Source organism: Cottoperca gobio, chromosome 7, assembly GCF_900634415.1.
Source record: "Cottoperca gobio chromosome 7, fCotGob3.1, whole genome shotgun sequence".
Classification (NCBI taxonomy): domain Eukaryota; kingdom Metazoa; phylum Chordata; class Actinopteri; order Perciformes; family Bovichtidae; genus Cottoperca; species Cottoperca gobio.
This window is the reverse complement of record NC_041361.1, coordinates 16,923,811-16,941,291: the sequence shown is the minus strand read 5'-3', so window position 1 is coordinate 16,941,291 and position 17,481 is coordinate 16,923,811. Positions and strand designations below refer to the sequence as shown.

Sequence of the window (17,481 nt, the reverse complement as noted above, 5' to 3'; positions counted from 1 at the left end):
TCAGCTTATACAGCCCATGGTGAGCAGTGAAGCGCTGTGTGATGGGGTTGAATTTCATGTCATAGAATATAAACGGACAAAGCTCACAGTGAGGTCTTTTTAAACTGAAAAGTAATGACTGGAAATGTACATTTATAAATAAAATAGACAAATGCCATATTCACATAGATACACAGATATTCATATCTGATGGGTTTTCATTTGTTTTCATTAAACTTGTGTCATAACTTTGTATACATGAAATCAAGTTATAAGTTTGTAAAAACATATATTATTTATCTGTTGTCTTAATAAAACATCAGTATTGCATCAACAAAGAGTGAACTGAATACTTATACAAGTGCACAAGTTATATCTTTGTTTCAGTTTTGTTTCCTGCTGCATGAGAATCACTGATTTTAATATTTATTTGATGATTTTCATCTTTAAGCTAAACTTACTGGCAGCCAGTTTATTAAATATTATTTGTTATTTATATATATATATTTGCAAATATACAAGCACAATATGTAGATAATAGAAAAAGGATTCAGAAAACTAACAAGAATAAATAAACAAACACTAAAAAAAGAGTCAGGAAGACTGAAATGAGGAAAACTTGTTAACACAGAAAACCGCACATTCATCAATTTCCGTTAGATGACAATGGAAGGGAAATTATTTAGTTTGTTATCTGCATCCTAAAAGAAAAGAAAATGCATGATTTTATGCCGTTAATGCCAGTGGGATCAACCATTTTGGTGCTTCAGGGTCAAAGTGTTAACAGAGAATAGACTTATTATACGAGCTGAGGTTGAACTTACACAATTTGGACCCTAACACCCTTCCCAAAATTATGCAATACGCATTAACACAACCAAACTGATTCAAAAAATGTAAAAAGCCAAAAGATTTACCAAGTGAAGCACAAAGTTTAAATATACATTAGAAAGACTCAGCTGCCAAGAAACTTTAAACCATTTGCATCAAGTGTTATTCCATTTTACTAAATAGGTTCAGCTTATAACCAAGAACCATTCTACACATTTCTTGCTGGTAGTGATATTTTAAAACCTTTTTTTTTTTTTTTAAATACAATTTCATATTTTATTCACATATTAAAATCAGTTATCAGCAGTTAAAACCGTTTCTTCGTCACATAATTTACAACAACTTTGAGTTTGTCACATTAAGAATGGAGAACATCACCACTGGCTGCACGAGAAAACACACCAAGATGCTTTTAATCCAGAGGAACCAACCCATAAGTCTCGCACTGCATCCCCGACCGCCAATACTGTAGACACCATGCACAGACCTGCTATGGCTCAGTGAGACTTTATAATGGGTCAGAAAACTGTCAAACACAGAAAGATGATAACACTGTCCTCCCTGTGCAGGTTAAACAACCTCAAGGGAGCGTTGGTAAAAACAATTTCCCCACGAAGAGAAAAAAATGTTACAGTGAAAACACAAGTGTTAAAATAAAACCTGTGGTCAGTAGATGCTGTCGGCAGATATGAGAGTGGATATCCAGTATTGTTATACCAGGTCTATTTCATCCCCCTTGGAATTGTATCGTCATGGTGCAACAGCTACACTTGGATCATCATGTTACAATAAAAATCTGCATGGAAAGCAATTACACACAATCCACGGCAGTAAAATATAGTAAAATAACCATATTCATGCTTATTTGTACGACATGCGATCAAACCATCTGGGCCAGATTTGACTCTTATTGAAATGTCAGTGTTTCAGTTCAACCCTTGCTGCAGCACAATAAACACACTCCACATCTCTTACATGATGATCCCACTTGTGCAACAAAAACTCATGTTTCTTTTTGACTGCTCCTGCTGTGATAGGCTGCGTTATATACTTTGCTCCTGGCTCAACATTGTCACACGCCTACGTTTTCTGGGCTCTCTCTTCCACGTAGAGCTGCATCTGTTAAAGACAGAGGACAGTCAAACAACAGTAAGAGCAAAAGTGAGGAAACTCAACATGATGTAATGACACTTCAACAAAACACAATAAACTCATCAATTATCTGCTCACTTTTACTATGTCGGATGTCATGGTCTTCAGTGGGATGAGTCGAGGTTCCTGCATGTGGACCTCCTGCTCATCAGCAACTATCCATGGAAAATCCTGAAGAGAGAAATGCACAAGAGACACAGCACATGCATATAATTATTCAGTGCGTACATATTCTCAGAGCTGAGCACCACCAAGAAGTAAACGGGCTGTGTTGCAGTGTTTTATAACCTCACCTTAATGACTTGAACTTTCTCCATGTTGCGTGTAGCAGCGTCTCGGGTATGAACCAGCACTGTAAATGAACACCCTGCGACAAACGAAAGGTCACAAATAAGTCTATGAGTTGTATCTATTCCCACCTGAATATCCTTTACGTGTCATGTAAACCCCTTAAAAACAAAGTCATTGACGTTACAAGCTTGATTCTTCTAATTCTCTCGTCCTGAGAATTGCCTACTTCCTTCTATGCTTGTCCAATAAGACTCATTTTCAGTAGGGCTATTGCTCAAGGGGTAACCTCCGGATCTGAAAAGTGAAGCCAAGGCGCAAGTGCCTTAAACCTACATTCTCCCTGATATCCAGTAGGAGGCGAATAGCTGCAAAATAAATTGTATAAAAGTCTATGAGAAAATGACCCTACATGAGTAAACATTTTCCTGATGGGTTTATGGTTTTAATCACTAGTTTCAAGTCTTATTCAATACAGCATGATGTTCATTTTGGAAATTATGGTCCCATTTAGAGTAAAACAGGTGATAAAGCAGGGAATGCTTTAGGGCGTTGCTACCTTGTTATTGACCAGTTTGGGTGGTTGCCTTAAAAACGTCTTGTTCAGCGTTTGGTTGCACTTCGCTTCACCCTCTCGTGTCACTTCTGGTTCCAAGAAATACCCTGAACTAGTTTAGATCAGGTTGACCCAAATCCTGTCTCATTTGACTAACAGGGCTTGTTGGGGCACTACACAGTCAGCCTAGTAGGCTTATTAGTAACTTAGTTAAAAAGCACTTTGTCCATTGTGAAGAGGAATTATATCAATGTTGGAATTCCTACCGATTGCACATGAGGATAAATTAAGTCTAAGATTATCTCATAGAATGAACATCTGTAATCTCATGACTGAGACGTGAGAAGGTACGTGTGACCCATCAAACACAGATCTAATTAATAATCTTATTAATTGCTCTTAAGTTTGTAACTGCGTTTATGCTTTGTCCTACAAAGGGGGGCATTTCTGAAAAGATTTTGGAGACCACTGGTGTAGAGACTAATTTCAGGGAATCAGAGCAAATAATCTCTTTAAATCTTAACTTTGGGAACATATAAGTGAGGACACTGTGTCTGTCGTGTGCTGCTCTTTAATAATCATCAGTGATGTTACCTGGTGGGTTATTATTTAAAACAGCATCACACACACTGATCTTCAGGATGAATGCCCTCAGCAGCTGCTCCACATGTGAAAGTAATGTGTCTGAGCTGAAACAACAAAACCACAGGCAGTTAGTGAACAGGACCGCCCACAAAATAAGCATGTTGTTTATTAAAAAATAAAAAGAAGAAAAACCTGATGGACAGCAGTGGAGGTTGGGAAATCTCAAACACAAATCTCTCTACTGGATGATGCTCTTTGTCCATGATGACCACCACCACCTTCTCTGCATCATTCTGGGAGAGAAATTAAAAACTTCAGCAGTGCATACACATAGATGATAGATGGCGTTTCTTAAATTAATCTCTGTCAGCATCAGCGGTGGACAGTAACTAAGTACATTAAATGTACTTAGTTACTGTCCACCTACTCAACCTAAGCTTTAGTTACTTTACAAATTAAGATTTTTACAGACAAAACATATATAATTTTTTTAAAATAGGATGTTTTTGTTATAAATTAAACTACCCAATAGTTTGTACAGCTAAAACAATTTGTTGATGAATCAATACATCGATTGACACAAATTTAATTATCAACTATTTTCCTCTTTTTTCTCCTTTTAATAAATTGTAATGTACTTGTATTGAGGTGTGGACTGTTGGTTGGACAAAAGGAAAAAACAAACATTGTAAAGGTGTGACTTTGTGATCTGGGTAATTGTGCATTTCTCAAAATTTTCACAAACCAAACAAGTAATCAATTAATGGAGAAAACAACAGTTTAATCCATAATAAAAAATAACCATTAGTTACTACAACAGTAAAATCCTTTAAGATTTCACATTCCTGCAGATTAATAATAATCCTATTATATAATATGTATTAGTAGCCACAGGGGACCTTTTTCTTCATTGATTACTTTTACTTTCATACTATAATACATTAAAGGATATTTTCCTGATTATATGCATACTTTTACTAAAGTAAGTACGATTTTCAATGCATGACTTTTACTTTAACAGAGTCTTCTTACCTTCTCAATGAGTGGCTTTACACAATGAAGTGTATCTTGTATATATTGATTCAGCTCTGGGTGACATGACATCTGGAAATGTACACACCGAAAACAGAAGACCAATATTAGAGATACAAATAGGTCCTCCTTTCGTAATAAACTGTGAGCATGTAATTAAAAATATATGTATCTGTATCTACCTGTACAGGTACATTGTATTTCTTTCGCTTCTGAAATATTCCCGAGGGATACACTTCACGGACATACAGGATGAGATGAATAGCGACCTCGAGAAACTCACACAGGATGTCAGCAACCACTGGAAAAGAGGAATCAACCATGCATTTTATTTGTTCTTGTACCACCAAACTCAATGCAAATACCCGTCAATTTAGTGTTGCAGTATTAGCTCTCAAGCAACACAGAACAACAGTAAGAACGGGAGAATTTACAGGAATAAACTGCTGATATGCATTATACTATCATGCCGAATAGTCCAGTATATACCCATAATTCAGAATATCCAAGTTAATGCGTTATCTACTCACTGACTAGCTCAAATGTATAAGCAAATATATCAACTGAATCTTTTTGTCGAGGCATTCGGGCTATGAGCCACAGCTAAATGACGGATAATTGACCATTTCATGCCGTTGGTTGATTTGGTTGTCTTACCTTGTCCAAAATTGAGGTCTTGTCTTGTTAAAGTTGTCATGTTTTCTATCCCAAAAACTGTCAAATAAAACAAATAGCTAATTTTCTAGCTAGCTAACGTTAGCAAAGCGGCAATCTGACGAGCGCACATTATGTTGAGGATGTTTTTAAGTTGTTAGATTTCCTTCGTTTGTCGCTGCCTGGTTTGACGATGACAACCACTGGGAGGGAAGGAGTAAAATGTCCGTTTCTACAAAGATTTACGCAAGATTAAAAAACATGCAGAGGTATACTTTAAAACGAAACAAGGATATAATCAAATTCACGTCCCAAAACGCGGCTTTTCCTCTTTTCCTCCACCTTATTCAAAGATCGGTGGCGCATTATATTGACGTCACTAGTTGTTTACAATTTGCTTTCCATCCACTAATGATTACGTTGCATGGCCATACCTTTGGACATTTTTTGGGATTATCGGTAATGCTTCTGCTGAATTGCACATTGGCAAATGTGTCATTATCTTTGATACAGAACAACCGTTTATTCTAACCAGTTAATTATTCACCATAATATATTACTTAATTGTATTAGGTTATATTTGTATTTAATTGTATTTCAACTAGAATTTGATATCCAAAACCCTGTGCAATCCAACTCCAAGGGAGAGAACTGGATAATGAAGAGTACAGTGTTGGAAGAAATACTCAAAACTTATACTAAGTAAAAGTAGCCATACTACAGTGTAAAAATACTCTGTTACACGTAAAAGTCCTGCATTCAAAATCTTACTCAAAAGTATTCAAATCAAAATATACTTAAAGTACAAGAAATAAGTATTAAGCAGAATGACCCATTTCAGAATAGTGTATATCATATTATTATATAGTCAATTCTAATTAATAATGCATTAATTTGTTAATCGCTTTAATGTATTTTAATCTATAATAATAATAATAATAATAATAGCTAATAGATAATAATTTATTTGTTAATATTAGATTATATAAATCTGTAACGTAACTATTAACTAAACTGTCATATAGATGTAGTAGAGTATAAGTACAAAGTAGCATATAATAGAAATACTCAAGTAGAGTACAAGTAATGCAAAATTGTACTTAAGTACAGTACTTGAGTGAAAGTACTTAGTTACACCCCACCACTGGTGGAGTGACACTCATATCTCTGAGCAATGTCACATGGGTCAGGTGCACCTTGATCACAGACAGGGATGGACCCTGTGCAGAACTTCACAGCCCTGATTCCACTCACTATTCTCCCTTGTGGATACAGGAGTCCTCTACCAAAAACTTGAAAACCACCTGCATAGCCTATTCTGCCAGATTAAAAGATTCAAATGGCATCTTTGTGTACAGTTACAACCTCTCTGGGAATAATAAAGTGTTTTTTCTGTACTTTAGCAATCTACTGTTTTCTTGTACTTTTTTGCATGTGTAGGTTCCTACAGTTTATGTACATGTAATACTCACTAGCTTTGACTGCTAAGAAAGTGTGCAGTGCACTCAACGACAGACATAGTGCAGTCCATAAGCATTTGGACAGTGACACTTGTTCTATTGTTATGGCTCTACTCCAGCACATTGGATTTGAAATCATACAGATTTGTGCATGTACAGTGTAGGACTACCAGACCTTTTTTACTTTTACAATCCCCAGAGTTTATGGCAATGGGGCAGGTTAATGATCCTAAACAAACAGACAAAGTAACCAAGGAGTTTTAAAGGAAAGACAGAGGAATGTTCTTGGTTGTGCAAGTCAGTCACCTGACCTCAATCTAAGTGAGACTAGCTAAAGACCAGACATAAGGCAAAAACAAGCAAGAATAAGATGGCAACAGTATCGGTCTAGCAATGCATCATCAACAGGGAAGATATCCAGTAGCTGCTGATATCTGTGAGTTTGAGAAACCAGGCAGCCATTGACTACAAATGTGTGTGTACGGCCCATCTCCCAGGTGCAGACAGTGCTTTGTTAACGCGGGGCATCAATCAACACTTAACTAACATGCTGCCAGATGGATTTAGGTGTAGTGTTGATTTAATGTTATATATTTAATGTTAATTGTATATAAATAACTTCAATCTTTCAGCAAAAAATCAAATTTTACCTTCAAAATAAAATACACACCAGGAAGACATAGTTTCTGTTATGCAATCTTAAATGAGGGTAAGTATCTAATTCCCATTTAAAACAAAAACTATGTTGATCAATGGAATGATCAAAAGGGAGGAATGTAATGGAACATTTCATATGTCCATGTTAAATATTCTATGGTTTGATACATGTTTCAATGAACATCTCTCTTGCTCAGAATACAGAATGTCTCTGTAACTGGATTTGTATTTCCCACAACCTTCTGCCTGTGCCTCCTTTCAGATAGGCAAATTCTTCTCTGATCTCACGCTTCAAACTCGAACATTGTATCTTAGGAAGACTGAAGGTCATCATGACGAACAGACAATGTTATTCATGTGTCTGTCTAATACCTACAACGATGTAAATCTTCCACCCCTCCCATCTCCACCCACTGTCTTTAAAATGCATGAACACAGATATACAAATCAAATCAAATCAATTAATTAAACATCTTAAATGATCTAGAACTCATATTGTCAATAATTACTGTGAGCTGAATTGAATGAATGACACAGATAAGGTGTATACATTCAGCAAAGAAAGCAAAGGTATAAAATAATTTCTTACATTTTAACAAAGTTTATTTAAGTGCTTAACTTAAGTATTTCCATTGTATGAGACTTTATCATATATACAGGGCTATCTTAGCAGAGATGTGCAAAACATTAAGCTTAGAACTTGCTTGAATCCAAATGGTGGAATATGTCTGCATCAGTCTGAGGGCATTAGCCTGACTTCAGTTCAGATCGTCCCTTTACATTCTGTAGCAATACTTAGAAAAGTGTTAGAATTAAATAAACATTTAAATACAGGTGATTACAGAGTAATCATCAAGACAAAAACATCAAACATATTTAATGGTTCAACTCTAACGTTGTGTCTAAACCACCACAGGAAACAGGCATTTTAATGTATGTGGTTTTATTAAAGCGCTACTGTAAAATTATTGTTTGCGCTCTACGTTGCTTTTATTCTGAAAAGACCGCCGTGTCAAACCGGAAATGCTATTTTTACTGTCGGTTGCTTAGAGACACCGGCGCAGAGCCAGAGATCACTCATTCATGAATACTGCAGAGAAACTGATGAGGTTCACACTGAGCAGTATGAATATGAAGATACCGGTACTCTAACCGTGTCGTGATTCTTACAGAAGGTAGGCTGTGTGGTCTAATTTAACTAACGTTTTTTTGCATGATATAATGCTGTTAATACATCGTATGATAACCTACATGTGTAATTTAACTGGTTTTGCACGCGAAATGTTGTTATGTTTAAAGCTATGCAGCTAACGCTAAATAGTAATTGACGTTTAAAACCACTGGATATTTGATATAGTACAAATGCATACATGATATCAAAGTTGAGTTTCTCATCAAGCATCCACAAAAATGTGAGATGAATAAAGTAAAACGCGAGAAAATAAGCGTCCATAACAATTAGAAAACCTAAGCTAGTTCAAAGCCAGCTCATGTTGCTCTTTAGACCATTTCTCAAGATTGTAGGCGTGGCAGGTCACCATCTGATTAACATCTCCCTTGTTTCAATAATACGCTAATAACTCAGTCACATATAGCTTAACTTTATGTAGGAACTTATCATCAATCTCCATGTTCAGGTGCATGTGATGTCTGGAGAGAGAGAGAGAGGAGAGGTGAAGACGTTGATTACAGTTTAATAGGATGGTGGTTCATTTGATGTAAATGAATAGCTGACCCATCTGTAACTGTCATCTAACTTTATATTTGGCTGCAGGACAATAGTCAGGTCTCTTTAGAGCAGGGGTGTCAAACATGCGGCCCGGTGGTCAATCCGGCCCGCGGGGTGACTTTGCAAAGTGTCAAAATGTGTTGTTTTGATCATAAAGTAAAATACTGTTCCAGATACCTGTGACAAAATGTTTTGTGCCTTTGCAGCTACATTGTGATCTGTAAGTTGTAATGCACATGTGTAAATGATAAACTGAAAAACTAATCATTATAAACACATTGGTCTTCTCACCAGGTTGTGAAATTGTGCCAGATATGCCTTTTTGGGAATTCTTAGCAGGGAGCATTTCAGGTAAGAAAAACGATATTTTTGAGCAGTGACACAACAGAGAAGTTAATTGAATAGTTTGTATACTTGTGGAGAAATAACATGTCCTTGCTGTTTATCGTAGGTGCAGTGGGACTGGCAGTTGGACATCCAGTCGACACTGTGAAGGCGTGTAACCCACACTGAAATCTATAAACATGACCAGATGCATAAAACGTTTAAAATTTTTCTGACACCTTATGTTTCATTTGTAGGTGCGCCTGCAGGCCCAGTCTGTGTACAAAGGGATATTTCACTGTATTGCTAAAACACATGCTAAGGAAGGGGTAGGTGCTGTGTCCTCTTTTTTCCCACCAGTTATCATCACATAGCCTCCATCAAAAAATACATGACAGAAAGTATTGATGCATGCCCATCTGTTTATTATGTCTTTATTATATCAGCTTCATGGATTCTTCAAGGGCATGGCATTTCCGGTGCTTACTACGGGCATCACCAACTCTATTGTCTTTGGCTGTTACAGTAACGCCTTAGATTACCTCACTCAGTCTCAGCGCAGTGACCGCAATAGAGGCAAATCGGCGTCCGCTGCACACGTCTTCACTGCCGGCTGCTTCTCAGGCCTGGTGCAGGTAAGAACACTTGCTGTTCACCTTTGCACCATAACTGCAGATATCACCGGCATGACCACAAGTGCTATGAAACAAGACACAAGACATTTTCAGGGTGTGGAACTCTCCATTCACGGAGGGATTAGCTAATTATTTCTAGTTTCCTGTAGAATGCGTGTTCCCCACCTACCCAAGGAGCATTAAGATAGTGTGTCAAGTGCTACTGGCCCCTAGAGGCGGCAATGTTCATTACATCCCACAAAACAAAAAATGTTCTTGGTCAGAATGGGGTCAAAAATGTGACTTGAGCAATCATGGGGGTGTAGATGGCCTAGTGGTCTAGAGGCCTAGAGCCTTCCAAACAAAACACTAGAAGGTCAGGGAGTTCAATACCAGGCTGCCACCATTGTGCCCCTGAGCAAGGTACTTAACTCTGAGTTGCTCCAGGGAGACTGTCCCTGTAGTTAGTTCAATGTAAGTCGCTCTGGATAAGAGCGTCTGCTAAATGACCTGTAATGTAATCAACCATGTACATTTAGATATTTCATGTGTTTAGGTGGAAAATTTGCCTGATAATTGAGCCAAAGTAAAGGCTGAAAAAAAGATTAAATAGTTCAGTCAAGGGGCGCAAAAGTAATTAGAATTGAATTCTGAGAGAACCATGAATACTACACTTTAAAAAAAAGGGCAACCTTTGGGAAATCTGGCCGTTAAGTCTTTGAGATACAATGTCATGGATCAAAGAATCAATTCTGATGGTGGTGGAGGAAAGGTCAGGAGGGTCACAAATCATACTCTATGATTAATGAATGTGTAGTCAAACGTCATGACAATCAGTATGCAGTATTTATTACAGCTCTTATTCAAACTAACGCTTTAATTGATCTGCTTTCAGGTGTTTGTTTGTGCACCCATTGACCTGGTGAAGGTGCGTCTGCAGGGTCAAACAACTGCTGACAGATACCGTGGCCCCATTCATTGTATAGCCACCATCCTAAAGGAGGAGGGACCCAGGGGTCTGTTCAGAGGAGGGCTGGCCCTCGCCCTGAGGGACGTACCCTGCTATGGACTTTACTTTTTGCCTTACGAGGTCACTCGAAAGGCTCTGACCGAGAGCGGCAAAGAGCCAGGTTGGTTTCAGAGGGAACAGTACTTACCCTCAATGAATAAGTAACCAGGGTGTGTAACCCAGTGTGTGAAGTATGGAAGGTCATTTCTGTCAGGAAAAAGAAAGAATATATGAAATACTGCGAGTTCAAAAATACTAATGGTGAATCAAAATGACATGCAAAGCCTAACTTCTATCTTTCAAAATAAAACTGAAGAGATACTACACTGAACAAAAATACAGCGCGTTGTAATTAAAGATCTAAGACTTTTTCTATACACACAAAAGGCTTGTTTCTCTCAAGTTTTGGTCACAAGTTAGTTTGAATCCGTTTAAGTGAGCACTTTCACAACACATTTACGGATACAACATTGGAGACGGCTTTTCTTTTGGGAAATTACCATTCAAGTCACAGGCAACAGCTCTGGTGGACGTTCCTGCAGTCAGCATGCAACTGACACGCTCCCACAAAACCTACATCTGTGATCTGTGTTGTGGGATAAAACTGCACATTTTTAGAGCCGCCTTTTATTGTGAGCAGCCCAAGACACGCCTGTGGGATAATCATGCTGTCTGATCAGCATCTTGATATGCAACACCTCTCAGATGGATCATCTTGGCAAATCACTGCTCACTAACGAACTCATTTGTCATCAAAATCTGAGAAATAAGCCTTTTATGTGCATAGAAAAAGTTACTATTTGAATTTAACTCAGGATAAATAGTGACGAAAACTAAAGTGTTTCATTTATATTTTTGTTCAGCAGTCTGTAAAAATCATGAGACAATAGGACATAATAATGAGACTAATTATAAAATACTAACTTAAATTAAGAGTAAAGTTGTTTACTTTGCAAGTCAAAATGCTGATATAGCAAGTAAACATTTTGACTTAGTGTCTCTCGAGTTTGATTTAGTTTTGCATACTTTTGACTTCCTAATAATTGACCTTGAGTAAGCAAAGTATCTGTTGAACATTGAGTCCAGCGTTCTCTGGACGCAGCTTTTGTTAACTGCTGGAGAGTTAGATTCAGCACTTCTAAATGTCCAGGTTTCTTTTAAACCTGCAGTCATTTTTCAGTGCAGACACAACTTCTAAGATTTACATTATTCCCTAAACTCTTCTGTCCTCAGGTACGTTTGCAATATTGATGGCAGGCGGCATGGCGGGCGTGTCGACCTGGGCCTTTGCCACGCCCATGGACGTGGTGAAAGCCCGGCTCCAGATGTCGGGGGCCGGTGGCCGGGAGTACAACGGGATCCTCCACTGCATGAGAGTGAGCTACAGAGAGGAGGGAGCGAGGGTCTTTTTCAAAGGCCTCCTACTGAACAGCCTGAGGGCCTTCCCCGTCAACGCCGTCACCTTCCTCAGCTACGAGAGTCTGATGAGACTTTTCTTTCCACCGGCGACATGACCCACACTCCTCGCCTTGCCAGTTTTAAGATGATGAGTATTGAAATACTGTTTTGGAAATATGTTAAGTCTGTGTGGAATAGGTCAACGCTCAACCTGAACACGCTACAGCTCAACATATTTGATGAACATTTTGAAATTCAACTCCGGCTGAGTTTCCCGAGGATATCGGAGTTAAGCTGCTCATGTTTATGCACATCATGGCACTCGAGAAATACAAATGTGAACGATATAACTTTGTTATGGACAGAGAAGCGTTTTATTTTATTCCCAACAGGACACAACCAGTGAAGGATTTCCTAATAAACAACACAAATAATGTAGATGACGGGTGACGGGTACATGGAGTCGTGCACTCACCGCTCTCATCAGCAGCAGCAGGCAGATGTTTTCAGACAGAACAGTAGACAAAGTTAGCAGCCAGCTGGTGAGCATACTGCAGCACTGCACAAGAGACGAATGCTCCTCTTCAGAGTCAGTAAAGGCTAAAGACAGCTGTAGTGTATCATGTAGTCGTCTGGAGGCAAGAAACATGACTCCTAATGAATATCATAAACATTTTGAGGTTATGCGTCAGTGTTTTGCGTTGTTGTGCTGCCTCTAAGTCAGGGGTCGGGAACCTTTTTGGCTGGGAGAGCCATAAAAGCCAAAAAAAATTTTTATGTATTTCCTTGAGAGCCATATAAATTTAACTTTATGCATGCATTTTTTAATATAACACGTCTCCGAGTAATAATAGCAGGTATCAGTGTTTCATTGAACACGGTGCTCTTTTATTAAATAAACTAAACGCTTACGTTATTTATCTCATTTATGATGCACGTTTCAGTGTTTACTGCACGGGTGTCAAACTCAAGGCAATTATATCCGGCCCGCGAGAAAATATCATATGTCTGTCATAACTGGCCCGCCGGTTTTGGTAATTAAATCAATGCATGGAACAACCACGGGGAAATACATTTGAGGAAGTATCTAAATGTGTGAATGAAATGAAAGTTTTTGGAAAGCAAAGGGAAACACAGCACAGATCTCTGGGACGATGTGAGCTGGACTGTTTGTGCGACATAACGAAGCATCTCACTGTTAAACCTGCAGCTTCAGGGCCGTGTGATCACAGGACATGTATGATGCCAAGCTGCCTGTGGGAGACTCTGATGCAGAAGGAAACTTTGGTCACTACGTGTTTCCAAACACTGACACACATCTGCCACCGCTGTGTTCCCGACAGCATTCTGCTGATCAACTGAGACCATTTGCCGACTTTGCAGCTCAGAAATGAAAATTGAACTGCTCAGCAATCCGTCTGCAGTTGACTTAAATATGTTCCATATCTTTTTACACTTTATCCAATATGTCTATCCTGTTCAATAAATGTGGACCGTGTTTGGCCCTCGACGTAGTCCCAGTTTTTAATGTTGGCCCTCTCTATGATTGAGTTTGACCCCCCCGGTCTACTGCTTGCTTTGTGCAGTTTCTCCTCTGCTCGGTTTCGCGACGGGCGGGGCTCCGCCCCCTACACCCACACCTGCACACACACACCTATACACACACACACCTACACACACACACACACACCTATACACACACACCTACACACACACACACACACCTACACACACACTACACACACACCTATACACACACACACCTACACACACACACCTATACACACGTGTGTAAGTGTGTGCGCTGTGCAGTCAGAGACAGAGCAGAGGAAAGGAGAGGGGAGAACTAAAAACAAATCCGCTGCTAAATGTTTTACTTTAAGTACTTTACAGTATAATTATTTATGACTTGTTAATCATGTTAAAAAATGTCAGCTCAAAATTCTCTGCGAGACATATCGCGTCATCGAAAGAGCCATAGGTTCCCGACCCCTGTCCTAAAGTGGTCATTGCAGGTTTAAGAATTGTTAAAGTTTATTTGCACAAACATAGAATAAATAGGATATTTCTTAAAAACGTGTTATAATTAGGATACTGGTGTGTATGTAAATCAAGGTTATAATAGTTTTGCAGTTACCGTTTAAATTTAGAAGTTACATTAGTTCTTTTAACCAGACTATCGTTTCAGTTTAGTGTTTTTAAATGATATCGGTTTGATTTAGTGTTAGTTTCAGACGTTTTTCACTGCTTATTTTTGTTTGTTTTCATTTACGATAATAAATCAGCAATGCATCCTGAGATCACCGTCAATGCTGGCTGACCATTCAAAATACGCTTAAAAATACTTTTATTTTCTGCACAGTGTCCATCAAACATCATTACATCCCGACTTAAGAATTACATTAGTGGATATTTTTACATCTTTGATTTGCACATAACCAAAGCAACGGTTTATAACCGCTCTCTGCTACCTCAACGCTAACCACTTGTGAACCTTTAATAAAACAAATACTCAAAAAGAAAACTTCAAGAGGTAAGTCCAAACATGCTGAAGTAGAATTCCAAACACTTATTATGGAAAAGTAGAAAGATAAATTCGTAGGGTATCAATATCAAATCTACGGCCACACCTGGTTTTTATAAGCACCAAGAAACTAATTCAAGTCAGACAATCTTTAGGGTCAAATTCAAAATGTCAGAAAAGAAAAAAAAGACTGAGGCACAAAAACTGCAGCCAAAGTAGAACATTACTAAAATTCTCAAACCGCCAAGATTGTCAGACTGATCAACAGAGATTTGTCGCATCACACACCGGATGGACGCTCACGGCAGTAGAGTAGGAGACTTGAGGCAGAAAGATTGTAGCAGTATGGTCGGAAAAAAAGACGTTAGATTATTGGCACAACGCAGCTGTTTTTGGCAAGATGTCAATGTGGGAACAACACAAAGAATTTTAATTTTAATCTGTCTTCACAGCTCTGATCATGAACTTATTCGTGAACAGCGTAAAAAGTAGCAACAACCACATGATGGCTCACAGAGATGACGCTTTCACCAGTGTCATAGGTTTTCCATTGAATCCTACTAGTTGATCAACAGGGGTGTGATACATAGATACGAAAATAAAACCGTCTTTTCTTTGAGATGATGAATGTGTGATCTACAGCGGTTTAGCGATCCAATCATAATCTCTAAGGCCCTTTTCCTGTTCAGGTTCGCCAGGGCTGCTATCCCAGCATGCATTTGGGGGAAGAGTCATTTTACAAATAAAAAAGAAACAAGAAATGCAAGTACATAAACACTTACATACATCCGCAACAGTTCATGATGGAGGATGAGCATTCCTAGAATGCAGTATGTGGCTTTGAAATGTTCCAAACATTGTTTAAAAAGAATGTGTCGAAAGGCAAGTCTGAGCTTTGGCTGGACACGCCTCCAGAAGGCCTCCTGTTTAACATCTTATATTCAGATGTTTACCCGGTATGAAACAGGGTATCTTACACTGTCACAGAATTAAAATCTTACAGTTTCAATGCTTTACAGATATTCACAATAGCAGACATTCATCAGGAGCTGCTGTACCACAGATCAGAGATACACCAGCTCACTCTGGAATGCAAACGTAAGACAAAGATCTTACAAAAGTCACTTCCTTCAAAAAGCTGAAGGAAACCCTGAGCTTCCCCTTTTAGTGACGAATATTATACAAAGCAAAGGATCAAGGATGATTTAAATGAAAGTACATAATCAAGTTATGGACAAAGGAAAAACTGTCAATACTGTTGAACAGGACTAGGGATGGATCTGTCTCTACGGTGAACAAAGAATTAAAAAACGGAGAAAGTCTTTAAGTAAATGGGAGCCGTGTTTAACAACAGCAACACTATATCAAAGCAGTGTTTTAAACAGTAATGTTTAAGAGAAAATGCATGTGTTTGGGAAGTAGTGAGCGTACGCCGGGTTACATGAGACTCGGATTCTTCTGCACGAGTTGTGTGAGTTTGTAAACGGATGTGTTGATGTAGTGTTGCGGTCGTTAAACGCGGCTCCCATTTACTTCAATTCATCAAGACTTTACTCGGTTCTTTTGATTCCCTGTTCTCCGTGGAGCCATGCGAGGAAAGGTTTTCTTTAAGAATTCAAGGTTACACGGGGTAAGACAGATAACAGACAGGTAACACATGAGTGGGTCCCCTTTAACTGGAATGTGTGCACGGTGACGAACAAACATATCCAGTCAGTCTGGACAGCCACAAGCAAGAAAACAGATTTTTTTTTTTTTTATCATACCTTGATCCCATTTTTAGGCAGCATTTTAGTCTTAAATTGCTGAGTCCTCAGTGTGCATGAGGGGCTTTGTTGTTCTGGTCCTGCAGAAGTGGTTTTTGGCTATGCTTGGCAGCAAAGGCCTGTAAGGTTTTCCTCTGGCTCTGCCTGGCCTTGGTGTACAAGAAGACCCCAAAGAACACGAGGACGGTGCCGATGGCGCTGAAGATGTTGATGTGGTTGCTGAACACGATGATGCTCAGCCAAACCAACAGGGCGTGTTTGACAGTACTGGCAACACTGAGGAAGACAGGAGGGTGTTTACTGTCAAATGAATCCAACTCATGTCCTGGATGAGATCATTGTCGGTTATGAGAAATTAAAGATAATCACCAAACATGGACAAGGCCTGACGAGCCCCAATTTGTGCTGCAGCATGCTGATCATATGGTCAGAATTTGGCCTAAGCAGCACAGAAGGTAGCGGCGTAATGGCGCTGGCACTCATTTCTTGGCACACATTAGGCTCGTTTATTTATTTATTTTATTCCACAAACTCTTCTTGCTTGGGAAAACCTGTTACCCACAATGCAACTTGTCCACAGACAGTTTGGTAGGAAATTCAGTTGTGCTATGCTAATAGTGGCTAATGTAGCTTCAATCAGACTCGACCAGAGGGCTCCAGCAGGTCTGGTAAGTTCACATCTTTTTTTGCACCCCCAGATTTACTTCATTTTCAAACTTGTAGTCTTCAGCCCTTCCCTTTACAAAACCTTTTTTCCACATAAGCACTAGTACTCCCCACGACCAGTAAACAGACGTTGATGTGTAAAATCGGTGCAGTTCCCCTTTCAGATAAATGCATGACGTCGCAGTCTGTTGTTATCTAACAAGCACAGACCTTTGCCAACATATTGATAAACTTCATCAGGAACTCTGTACTTTCAT

General features: G+C 38.8%; 3 protein-coding genes across 7 annotated transcripts in view; 1 reads left to right on the top strand and 2 right to left on the bottom strand.

The window, feature by feature from the left end:
- Positions 1–547: 547 nt before the first annotated feature.
- Positions 548–5,464, bottom strand: mad2l2 (mitotic arrest deficient 2 like 2). Its single transcript, XM_029436411.1, has 8 exons — positions 5,081–5,464; positions 4,606–4,724; positions 4,424–4,495; positions 3,584–3,684; positions 3,401–3,495; positions 2,256–2,329; positions 2,041–2,133; positions 548–1,929 (listed from the first exon to the last, which is right to left on the bottom strand). The coding sequence occupies exons 1-8, from the start codon at positions 5,118–5,120 to the stop codon at positions 1,891–1,893; spliced, it is 633 nt and encodes a 210-aa protein (XP_029292271.1). The 5' UTR covers positions 5,121–5,464; the 3' UTR covers positions 548–1,890.
- Positions 5,465–8,241: 2,777 nt separating this feature from the next.
- slc25a45 (solute carrier family 25 member 45) lies at positions 8,242–13,103 on the top strand. Its single transcript, XM_029434983.1, has 7 exons — positions 8,242–8,369; positions 9,218–9,274; positions 9,375–9,418; positions 9,505–9,576; positions 9,694–9,882; positions 10,757–10,991; positions 12,104–13,103. The coding sequence occupies exons 2-7, from the start codon at positions 9,238–9,240 to the stop codon at positions 12,382–12,384; spliced, it is 858 nt and encodes a 285-aa protein (XP_029290843.1). The 5' UTR covers positions 8,242–8,369; positions 9,218–9,237; the 3' UTR covers positions 12,385–13,103.
- LOC115010442 (solute carrier family 35 member E2A) overlaps positions 9,813–17,481 on the bottom strand; it is a 17,805-nt gene continuing 10,136 nt past the window's right edge. For 3 of the 5 annotated variants that reach the window (XM_029434978.1, XM_029434976.1, XM_029434979.1), the window contains exon 9: positions 14,599–16,834. In XM_029434978.1, the coding sequence (XP_029290838.1) occupies positions 16,606–16,834 (229 nt within the window). In that variant the 3' untranslated portion in view covers positions 14,599–16,605. Of the gene's footprint in view, positions 9,947–11,003; positions 11,078–14,598; positions 16,835–17,481 lie in introns of those variants that run through there. The other 2 variants (XR_003832474.1, XM_029434977.1) reach the window with 2 other exon arrangements.

Bases quoted from the DNA above. Each gene is read 5' to 3' on its own strand.
- mad2l2 (XM_029436411.1), bottom strand. From the start codon at position 5,120: ATGACAACTTTAACAAGACAAGACCTCAATTTTGGACAAG. The intron at 3,685-4,423 runs GTAAGAAGACTC...TTTCTCTCCCAG, and splicing joins TAAAGCCACTCATTGAGAAG to AATGATGCAGAGAAGGTGGT. The intron at 2,330-3,400 runs GTAACATCACTG...CGTTTGTCGCAG, and splicing joins TTTAAATAATAACCCACCAG to GGTGTTCATTTACAGTGCTG.
- slc25a45 (XM_029434983.1), top strand. From the start codon at position 9,238: ATGCCTTTTTGGGAATTCTTAGCAGGGAGCATTTCAG. The intron at 9,275-9,374 runs GTAAGAAAAACG...TGTTTATCGTAG, and splicing joins CTTAGCAGGGAGCATTTCAG to GTGCAGTGGGACTGGCAGTT. The intron at 9,577-9,693 runs GTAGGTGCTGTG...TTATTATATCAG, and splicing joins AAACACATGCTAAGGAAGGG to CTTCATGGATTCTTCAAGGG.